Source organism: Haliotis asinina, chromosome 5, assembly GCF_037392515.1.
Source record: "Haliotis asinina isolate JCU_RB_2024 chromosome 5, JCU_Hal_asi_v2, whole genome shotgun sequence".
NCBI lineage: Eukaryota > Metazoa > Mollusca > Gastropoda > Lepetellida > Haliotidae > Haliotis > Haliotis asinina.
Genome location: NC_090284.1, coordinates 79,340,222 through 79,352,511, shown reverse-complemented (window position 1 = coordinate 79,352,511; position 12,290 = coordinate 79,340,222). Strand labels below are relative to the sequence as shown.

At 39.4% G+C, this 12,290-nt stretch overlaps 1 protein-coding gene across 2 annotated transcripts in view; it reads right to left on the bottom strand.

Annotated features, from left to right (window-relative positions):
- The window catches only part of LOC137283164 (tyrosine-protein phosphatase non-receptor type 13-like), a 313,874-nt gene that overhangs the window by 173,930 nt on the left and 127,654 nt on the right, over positions 1 to 12,290 (bottom strand). For both annotated transcript variants that reach the window (XM_067814606.1, XM_067814607.1), the window contains exon 22: positions 11,568 to 12,290. In XM_067814606.1, the coding sequence (XP_067670707.1) occupies positions 11,568 to 12,290 (723 nt within the window). The remainder of the gene's footprint in view (positions 1 to 11,567) is intronic.

The window sequence follows — 12,290 nt, the reverse complement described above, 5'->3', positions numbered from 1 at the left end:
AAACAGTTTTGACCCATAAGTGTTTTCAGGCTGCATGCGACACAGAGATTGCATCTTCCTTGCTGTAACTCGCGATTGATGGTGTAAACCTACACGTGTTATTTGTCACCATTCTCTTGGTGGTCAGTTAATTAATTTACAACAGGTACAATTAGTGGTAACAGCACTCACTTACTCAACAAAGGTTCCCATTTGGCATTTCTCCTGTCTGGAGTAAATACTCAATATTACAAATTAAGGTCTGTAATGGCAAATGTATTGTATGTTATGTAATATGTGCATGTAAGTGATGCAAGAGGGTTTATCAACTGAGTTACAAAACAAACATCGATCTAAGGATTAACCGATAACACACTGATTGATTAATTACTTTTATCTTCTACAGCGGATTTGTCAAAAGGCAGTGTGTGTAGATGTACTAATCTATACTGACTACACCCTGTAGTAAAGTGCGAGTGTAAAAACAACATCCTCCCTTCAAAGAATTAACCACCATTACGTTGATTGATAGACTGCTCATTATTGGTCAACTAAATTACTTAGAATGGCGGACGTCATACAATTAGTTGCCAGGTGTGCTATCTTGGGTGACCAATGAGAGGTTTATCAGGTTTTCAGTAATTTGAAAGACTTGAAACGATGTGTTACTTTTTCGCAAATTAGACTGTTGTAAGAAACACGACACAGAGCAGGATTATTTACCAGCTTCAGATGAATGGAATATTGTTCTTTTATGTGGATATTGATGGATACATTCCTGAACAAGGTAGTAGCCTGACATTGCTGCCATAACATTAGTCTGTTTTACATTTGCATTTTGTTTTAATTTATTTGTTGTAGCACTCAGCAGAATCTATATGACAGAAAACACACACTAGATCGCGTATGTGTGTGAAATGGGATCCACATTGGCAGTCTATACAATGTTTAAATGTTACAGTCATGTTAGAAATTTACTATACCCATAAGCAGACAATGTGTGTTCTTTTATTAATTTTCAAAATCATACAAATATTAAAATAAACTTATTAGGGTTATGAGACAAAACATAGAGACGTACATTGGCTTCGTTATTTTTCTGTCCTAATAGTTTTTTACCATTTCTACCACTCTCAGATCCTTCAAAGTGTTTCATGTGTTTTCATCATACATTTGTAATGAATTTAAAAAATGACTTCACCTTAGTTGATCTGTCTATAATTAAACTCTAAATTGTGCATACGGTCACAAACCAGTCATGAATTGTGGGATATCATCCGGGTACTCACGGGAGAAAAACAATAAGAAAAGTTTAAACCAGTCCACGGAAATTGCTCCACATCAGTCAAAGGATGAGCTTGCAACTTCAGAGTTGGAACACAACGAAATCCACAGGGATTCAGGAGTGACACAGTTCACTGGCACAATTGCTTTGAAAAGTAGAGGTCAGGAATCGTGAAATGTCGAACCTTTCCACATTGTGACAGAGAATTGTACTCATCAAACCACCAAAGCTGTAGTATCTCTGTGTCTTAGTATAAAAGTAGTTCTAACAAATGAGCAAAGAGAACATGGGGCAAACAAGCTTTCATTTTTGGAAAATACAGGGAAACAGCAACTGCATGAGGCCGTTCCCAATATTTACTGTTGGGAGACAGCTGTTTTGTGAGAGCAAGGGGATCAAACTGGTACAGGCTTTGGATGTCCTTGATCGAGAGGTGCCCCTAAACGTACAGTGACTGGGTGTGATGGGATATGTGGCATCGATCCAAGTGAGGGTGTATCAGATGGTCATCCTAATTTGGAAGAGGAACTGGGTTTAGGTCTGCGAGCTGTATGAGATCCCAATGAAACACATGTTTAAGCTTTATCAATTCTGTTGAACAGTTTTTGTGGGAGAAGTGGATAGACTTAATCCTCTATTTCATTATCATCAGAGAGAAATTCCACAAATTTTATCTAAGTTCAAATGTCTCGAAACACACGATGCACACCTTTAGAGTCTCTATAAAAGACATATGTAAGCTAAATGGTTTCTTAGGAGAAGTGGATAAAGTACACCCTGTTGTATGGGACAAACAGCATGAATAGAACCAACTTCAACTAAGTTCAAACTTCTATAGAAGTGTCAAAATTAAGAAACTGGATGAACAAGGATGAAGTCCCAATGAAACATATGTAGAAGCTCAATCAATTATGTTCAGCAGCTTTTGTGGAGAAGTGGATAGACTTCATCCCCTAAAACACTATATTCAGAGAGAAATTCAACAAAATTTATTTAAGTTCAAATGGCATTAGACTTGGAAGAATAAATAAAATCCAAAATTAAAATAGGAGATGCATACCTAAAACTACTTGATTCTGTCCACCACCAAGGCCTATGACTTTGTCTTGGTTCTTTTAGAACTTCTCCTATTGACAGTTTTTACGTTGAAGCCGATGAGCCTTCTCTCAACCAATGCTGTATAAAACTCTCCTTGCAATAAATTACAAAATTAGCTTCTAATGAGTCTAACAACAAGAGTCATCAGAAGATGACATATCCCCAGGCCCCCACATATTTGAAAGGACAAATAATCTGAGAGTTACTCATTGTTTTTTAAGATTAAGTTTGAATTGTTTCCATGGAATTCATGAAAATTATAAATGCCACATATCTGTAAACAGCAAAGCCACAATTTCATATATCTGCCAAGATCTGTTCAAAGATATGAAATGGTTTTCGACTTGTGCTCTGGGAACGAAGACACCTCTCCATTTTGAGAATAAGTCTGAAACATTTCCATGGAAACCGAGAATATAACAAATCACAAAAACCTGTAGAGCACCACTTTGGGGTCTGAAACACATATCTGCCAAGTTTTACGGACAGATATTAAGAAGTTGTTTAGTTCTGCTCTGGAAACGAAACACACCTCTCACTTTTCAGACTAGGTCCAAAACGTTTCCATGGAAACTGAGAAAATAATACATCACAAGATCCTGTACATATCAAAAGGCACCACTTAAGCTTCTGACTGATATATCTACCTAGTTTTGCAGAAAAATATTGAATGGTTTTTGAGTTCTGCTCCGGAAACGAAGCCCATCCCTCCATTTTGAGTCTATGTCCGAAACGTTTCCATGGAAACTGAGAAAATAATAAATCACAAGATCCGGTACATAGCAAAAGGCACCACTTCAGCTTCTGACTGATATATCTACCAAGTTTTGCAGAAAAATATTGAACGGCTTTTGAGTTCTGCTCCAGAAACGAAACATACCTCTCAATTTTGAGACTATGTCCAAAACGTTTCCATGGAAACCAAGAAAATAATAAATGAAAAAAACCTGTACATAGTAAAAGGCAACACTTTAGGTGCTGATTGATATATCTACGACGTTCTGCAGAAAAATATTGAATGGTTTTGGAGTTCTGCTCCGGAAACGAAGCCCATCCCTCCATTTTGAGTCTATGTCCGAAACGTTTCCATGGAAACCGAGAAAACAATACATCACAAGATCCTGTACATAGCAAAAGGCACCACTTCAGCTTCTGACTGATATATCCGAAACGTTTCCATGGAAACCGATAAAATAATAAATCTTAATAACTTGTACATAGCAAAAGGCACCACTAAAGGTTCTGATTGATATATCTACCAAGTTTTGCAGAAAAATATTGAATGGTTTTTGAGTTCTACTCCGGAAACGAAGCCCACCCTACCATAAGACTAACACCAAAATGTTCCATGGAAAAACAAAAACAATATAAATGCCCCAAATCTGTAAATAGCAAAAGGCACAACCACAGGCTGAGATTACTATATCTATCAAGTTTGGGCTAAAAGTATTGAACGGTTTCTGAGTTATGCTCCGGAAACAAAATGATTACGGACAGACAAACGGGGGACGGACGAGGCGTCGACTATATATAAAAAGTAATCCCTTGTCCCACCTCTTGGGCTCAGAATTAAGCCATTTATTCCTGCCTCCGACATTGAGCTGGAAAATATAGCTACTGCCAGACTTCTTTCTTCTCCTCCTTAGCAATTGGTTAGGCCACAAGTTGACCTAACATTAACTACATTTAAAAAATAAGAAATGGATGAATTACACTATAAACACTGTAAATCATGAAATTAATGCGTCATGAATTTAATGCAAGTGCAAAGGTCTTGTCTAAAATGTGTCATGAAATTAATGCGAGCTCAGGACGCTGTGTTGATCAGAAAATGCGACACCCTGATTCTTTGTTGTTCATTTTCTTTTCATTTCTTATTACCACACACTAGTTACCTGACTTGAACTTGTTAAGCATTGAATGGAATGGAGCTGACGATGTTTTGATCACGCTGCCATGTTTGATCACGTGATTGCTTGCTACTACTTGTCTTATGACAACAATTGATGGTGACATTCTTTGACATTCTTGGCATAACTCTTAACCCAAATCTACAAGATCTCTGGGTCATAAATACTAGAAAAAGAATGGAAACTATTAAAAGAATTCTTGCCTCCTGGAAGCATAGACAACTAACTTTAATTGGTAAAATAACAGTTATCAAAAGTTTAGCACTTTCTACATTGGTACATATATTTTCTGTCCTACCCTCGCCCCCTGAAGAATTTGTTAAAGAATTGAATAAGATTTTCTATGACTTTTTGTGGAGCGGAAAAAGGGATAAGATAAAACGAATTAACATGATTAGGTCCTACGAGGATGGAGGCTTAAGAATGACTGATGTAAACTCGTTTGTGCACGCCTTGAAACTCGCTCACCTAAGAAAATGTGCCCGAAACCCCAATTTTATTAGTCCCAGCCATTTTCCTTTAGACGAAATTTGTACTTTAGGCGCCAATATTAATGTATATGGTAAGTGTAAAAATCCCTTCTGGAGAAGTGTCTTGGACTCATGGTCAAGTTACGTAAAACGCAAAAAGCATTGTCCAGAAAATATTGACTACATTCTTTCTCAGCCTCTTTGGTTGAACCACCATTTTAAAGACAAAACCTTTTTCATTAAAAACTGGTACACTAAAGGCCTTCATTCTATTAAAGATATTTGTAATTCTAAAGGCTTAATGACATTTGAAGAGTATAAAATGGCGTTTGATGTCCGAGGCACTTTTCTAGACTATCACAAGTTGCTTACTTGTATTCCTTCTGAATGGAAACAGACTATAAATGAACAATTTATTATTTCAAAACAAAACTTAAATATTAGTTGTAATGTATTAGACTTGCTCAAACCAGGCAAGGGCGCTAGATATTTTTATGACCGCATTATCGCCTGTAGCGATTACCCATCAGTTTGTGACAAGTGGGTTAAAAACTTTAACCTTTCTTCTCTTGACTGGAAAGAAATATTTCTTCAGTACAGACAGTGTACAAAAGATATCAAGCTACTAGAATTTCAGTTTAAATTCTTACACCGGATAGTGTTCACGAGGAAGGAATTAAAGGCTATGAAATTAATTAATGATGATACCTGCTCTTTCTGTAAAAGTGATAAAGAAACTTTAGTGCATGTTTTTCTGGAATGTGAATATGTTAAAGACTTCTGGTCGAGTTTGCAACTATTTTGGAATACTCATACAAACTCCCGTATAACTCTAGACACGAAAGCTATACTCTTTGGATTTCCTTCACGCTTTAGACTGCTGAATCACTATCTTTTACTGGGCAAACGACATATTTTCTTAAGCAGCTTACATGGCGATAATCTATCAATAGACACCTTTACTAACAATCTGAAACAAATATGTGCCATAGAACGATTTAATGCCAATAAAAAGAACGAAACTTTAGCATTCGAAAACAAATGGTCAATGTTATTAAAAAAGTTGTAAACTCCAACCAGACTATTCATACAAATCTGCCATAGAACCATGCCCATGCCAACACTGTACATGTAACATTGATCTACTACTATTTTCACTTTGTATTTGTATCGTAACTGCCTGTTCTTTGCTGGAATAAAAAAAAAACAAAAAAAAAAAAAAAAAAAAAAAAAAAACAATTGATGGTGAATTCAAAAAGAACCAATTTATTAATTGGTATGCCAACAAAGTGTCAGACAATTTCACAGGTTCCAAAAAGGACTTGTGGATTTAGAATAAGTGTGATGAAGCCTCTACATGCCAAATGGATGGAGGCCGCGATTGCAAAGGTGAGCAAAGATCGCTAAACGATCCAGCGTGGCTGGAGAATGTCCGGTCTGGCTGATGTGCCAGTTTATGCGTCATTTTAATAATGCGACACATGTACAGACGCATTTTTCGCATTAATAAAACGTTCGCATTAATTTCATGATTTACAGTAATCAATTAAAACATAAATATAGCAAATATAAATCTTTATTTACAGACGGACGGTGGCACAGTGGCTTGTGCCACTGTCACTGGATCCAGAACAATATGTTCTAGATTACCAGACAACAGTTTCTTTTAACAGCTGAAGCTAACACCATATTAACGGCTCTTAAATTTATTCAAAGACACAATAAACGTAAACAATATATAATCTATTCAGACTCTCTTGCCTTTAGGCTATTGAAAATATCTCTTTTAAACATCCACTTTTAATTGAAATTATTGAATTGTATAATAATCTTGCTACTGGCCTGTACAACATCGTCTCTTGTTGGTTACTCAGCCACGTAGGCATTTCTGGTAATGCAGTGGCTGATCTTGCCTCCAAGGCGGCACTCAACAAATCTGTGAAACCACATCTTATTCCATACTCTGATTACAAAGCTGGCATTAGAACTTACATCCATGACCTGATGCAGAAGAAGTGGGACACCCAAGTAGGTATAAATAAAATAAAATACATAAAATAAAACCTTATATTGGGTACACCTACTTGGGCTGTCAGTCCAGATTTGAAGACGTTATTTTACAACGATGTCATATTGGCCACGCAAGATATACTCTTGCATACCCGTTAAAAGGTAAGGATCCTCCGTTTTGTATCCCTTGTGATGAGAGAGTCACAGTCAAGCATATCCTGCTTGACACTGTTGAATTCTCCATCATAAGGGATAAGAATTTACTGTAATAACAGTTAAGGATGTTTTTAACACGTTAATTCTCATTTAATCATTGCTTTTTTAAATCGATTTCATAGTTGAATTTTGTGTAATATGTTCTGTAGACAGATGTATTTTAATAATTGGTAGTTCAGATTAGTAACTTGAATTGTTACTGGCTGTACCCTCAAAGGGGGTTGAAGTATTGTAAAGTTATTGTCCTCCTGAGAGGGAACATAAGTCCCAAAACTTTCAAGTCAATGTAAACTTACCAGGCTTTTTAAACGTAGTATTCTTGTTTTAATTCTGGCTAACATTTCCTACAATCACCAGCAGCTGAAGTGACGATGTAAATCCAACTTGGGTCCGTATAGGTAGCAAAGGTACTGTAAGTTACCATGGTCCCTAGTATGGTGATCTATCTTCTGTTGTTGACGATCTATCGCCTGTTTTTATATTGTATTGTTTAAACAGTGATATTAGTTTTAACTTATGATTCAAACTGTGATGTTCCTAGTTGTTTTATTGTCCTTCATTGACAGATTTTTACAATATGCATATATTCCATTTAAATGTTAAATGTTCTCGTCACGATAAGGCCGAGATATTGCCGATGTGATGCTAAATATTAACTTACTCATGTGTAATCTAAATGAATTCCATACAGTACTTTTTTAGGAGAAGTGGATAACGTACACCCCCTCCTTTGTCCCCTATTACACTATCATCATAGAGAAATTCAGCAAAATGTACTTATGTTCAAATGTCTCTAAACTTAAGAAAAACAATAAAATACAAGAACAAAGTATGAGATGCCCCCCATTAGAGTTCCAAGAAAGCCCATGTATAAGTTCATTGACTTTCACAGAGTGGTTTCTGTGGAGAAGTGGATAGAGTATATTCCCTGTTTCGTACAGACGTACATACGAACACCAAGGGTAACCCTGTATGCCCCTGCCATATCACCATCAACGTGGTGGGACACAAGTATCACGCACAGGATCAGATCCCTGACAGACGACGAACGACACCAGACCATCAACTTATTCATGATACTGCGAGGCGACAAGTACCACTACTCGTTGATCAAACATTTCTGCGGACTGATGTGCGACCTATCACAGCACAGCAGGAAGAAACGCTTTTGTGAGCGGGGCCTGCACAGCTTCATGCTCACCAACCTCTTGGATTACAGAGGACAGACGGCAGCCCAAATCGACATGCCCAATGAGGACGACAATGTCCTGAAACGCGCCAACCACAAACATCAGATGTTAATGCCTTACGTCTTCTACACCGACTTTGAAGCCCTCATCAAACATGTCGACACCACTGCCCAGCCCCTGACCAAAGCCCATCATCTATCAAGGTCCCGACACAGTTTAAAAATTTCAGGAAATCCTGAGCATTGTCGTCCCCATGCACATGACCTGAGACAATTGGCGGGCTCTCAAGAAGGCTGAGAACTGCCACATGAAGCTCAGAATTGATCCCCGAACCATCAAAGTCCCTGTCGTATTTCACAACCTTCGCAGGTACAATTCCTACCTGTTCATGCAGGCCACTGGACAGGCTGAATTTCATTGACAGGACGGCCAACGACCCGAACACCGTACGCATCACCAACCGATTCACAGACCTCAAGATGCTGATGAGGAGAGGTGTTTCCCTTACGAATACATGGATAATTGGTCCATGTTCGACCATCACCACAGACAATTATGCTCATGCAATGAATGTGTGGGGCAAACTGGGTTGCAAGACGCTAGGCGACTACATGGACCTGTATCTGAAAACGGATGTGCTGACTCTGGCTGACATGTTCAAAATCTTCAGGAAAACATGCTCAAAACAGTACAGCCTCTGACCCGTGTGGTACTTCTCCTCTCCCAGTCTCTCTTGAGATGCACTGCTGAAAATGATGGGTGTGGAGCAGAAACTGTTGATGGACTACAACATGCACCTGTTCATCAAGAAAGGCCTGCGAGGTGGCATTTCCATGGCCTCAAAACGCTACACCAAAGTCAACAATAGGTTCGTTCCCAGCCACGACCCTGGCAAACAAAGCAAACATCTCCTCTATCTCGATGCCAACAACCTGCACAGCTTGGCCATGAGCCAGTATCTCCCCACCCGAAACAATTGACATCGCGAGCCTCTTAACAAATCTGAACCAAGGTTTGTAACCTCTTCAAAGTGGACTTGGAATCTCCAGCGGCAATATGCAACTCACACAACCGCAACCCCCTGGACCCAGAATGATTGACGATGAACCCAGACTGGATGTCTGACTACCAACAAAATGTGATAGGAAACGTCAAAAAACTCTAAGCTAAACTTGAGGAACAAGAGTCATCAGAAGATCACATATCCCCCCTGCTCCCACATAAAGCTGCCAAGTTTTGCTGAAAGATATTAAATAGTTTTCGAGTTGTGCTCCGGAAACAAGGCCCATTCCTCCATTTTGAGACGCAGTCCGAATTGTTTCAATGGAAACCCAGAAAATGATATACCATAAAAACCTGCAAATAGCAAAAGGCACCACTTTGGGGTCTGCCACACATATCTGCTAGTTTCACTAAATGATATTCAGAAGTTTTTGAGTTATAAGTTGCTTCAAAGGCATCTAGAAGTTGGTGGAATCAAACTAAAAATGCTTTATGGTTCAACTTCTTTATTATACAAGGTCACAACGTTTTGAGACAGTTCCTAGCCTCATCTTCAGGTGAAGTGAGGGTAAAACTCCTAAATGCAACAACCCAGCATGATGCATCTACCAGATCAAATGTAGTTGTAAAGAGACATATATTGGAGAAACTGGTCCACCACTGGCTGTCAAGTTAAAAGAACACAAAACATCAGTTCAAAATTTGGATCAGAAGTCTGCTGTATGTGAACACATCATGCACAACCCAAATCACAAGATTGTTTGGGACAACACCAGGACATTAGTTAGGAATGCCAAGGACTTCAAAAGACGGAAGCTCCTAGAAGCTATTGCAATCAAGCAGAACAAGCCCTCAATCAACAGAGACGGTGGTGTTTACCTACCCAATTCATGGAACCACCTTATCCTCAGTGACTAACCTTTATCCAGACATCTTTACCTGTAACTCGTTAACCTAATCAATACAAACCTGCACGCCAATAAGTTGAAGCCTGTGCATAAGCTGAAGCCTGTACATCAATCAATAGAAACCTGTATATCTTGTTACCCATTGTTACCGGTCTACTGTTATGTGTATATATACTACACCCCTTTAGTTTTACCCTCACTTCACCTGAAGAAGAGACTAGGAACTGTCTCGAAACATTGTGACCTTGTATAATAAAGAAGTTGAACCATAAACCATTTTTATTTTTTGAGTTATGCCCCGGAAACGAAGCCCATCCCTCCATTTTGAGACACAGCTGTTTCCATGGAGCAAAATGACTACAGACGGACGGATGGACGGACGAGTCATCGACTACATCCCCCCGCGTTACATGCCAGGGGGATAAAAACACATTGACGTCAAGCTGGTGAGAACCACTAAGAAACTACGGAAACTCATTGCCATCACGGCATTCAATCTTCAACAACAAGCTGGCGGTGCTGCACATGAACAAAACCAACATCAAATTCAACCAGCCTGTATATGTGGGAATAAGCATCCTCAACCTGTACAAACACCTGCTGTATGACTTCTACTACAACGTGATGAGAAAGCCAATCCACACTGCGTCACCGTCAGGTACTTGTACCAACTGGCCGAATATGAGGGAGACCGCAGAAAACACACCACTTATGGTCCAATATGGTCCATGAAAATGTACACTATTTACCTAGTCAACATCAAAGACGCCTAACCGAACCTGTACAACCTGACAGACTGCCTGACAAGTTAATGATTGTGCCTAGTGATACGGTCCCATCACCCACCGCTTGATTGATACAATCTTTTCAAAACACGATGAAAAAGTGCACTCCCTATTAGAGACCTGCAGGCACATGGGCATAAAACAATGCCAAGAACACAAAGCTATAAAACAAAGCTATCGTGCAAAGCCTATGTTGAGATCTTCAACAGTCACAACACATATCACAAAGTCTTATTTTAAAGCAGCTTTCAACAGTCACAACACATATCACAAAGTCCCACTTTAACACAGCTTTCAACAGTCACAATACATATCACAAAGTCCCACTTTAACACAGCTTTCAACAGTCACAACACATATCACAAAGTCTTATTTTAAAGCAGCTTTCAACAGTCACAACACATATCACAAAGTCCCACTTTAACACAGCTTTCAACAGTCACAACACATATCACAAAGTCTTATTTTAAAGCAGCTTTCAACAGTCACAACACATATCACAAAGTCTTATTTTAAAGCAGCTTTCAACAGTCACAACACATATCACAAAGTCTTATTTTAAACCAGCTTTCAACAGTCACAACACATATCACAAAGTCCTACTTTGACAGAGCTTTCAATAGTCATATCACATGACACAAAGTCATACTTCAACATGGTCTTGAACAGTCAAACAGATAAACCCTGGCCCTTCCTCCCCAACAAGTTGCTTACCTCCTAGTACTCCCAGTTCTTCCTTCTTGACTGCCCACTGATTGCTGTCCGCCATTAAAACACCACATTCCTCCCCATCAGTACCTAGAATGCTCTCTGCTAAATCATCAGCAACAGGCTCATTCATACCTAACACATGTTCGTCTTGCAATGCAACAGTGTCCCAGGCTGTCCCAGCATGTGTGTCAGTTGTCAACTGGTTATCACTGTTCATCCGTCGTGGTGGTTTTTCTGGTGGAATATTTGTAAGATCTCCATCCATGGAATCAGAAACTGCTTGGTCTACAAATGGATCTGTTCTACCAACATCACCACTTGTGGGCAGAGAGTGCACTGTAGAGGAGGCTGGTGCCAAGGCATCAGCAGATCCAACCTTTCGTCGAAGTGTCATGGGTGCCCTGACCTGTGACACAAGTAAGGTAACCAGATCATCCGACTCTCGAATCATCTGTACTGCACTGTGATGCTGTACGCCCTCCAGACTCTGACCGTTGATGGCAACTAGACGGTCGCCTGGCCTGATGCTGCCTTCCTTGTTTGCGGGACCTCCAGCCGTCACAGACTTCACAAAGATCCCCAAGTCTAGTTTGCTTGTGCTCTCCCCACCCACGATGGTGATGCCTATTCCGTGACTTTCGTCTTTCAGCAGAGACACTTCAAAAATCTGTCGTCCATGATGTGTCTGAGGTGAAAGACGGGCCTCAACTGTAGAATGATCCAGAT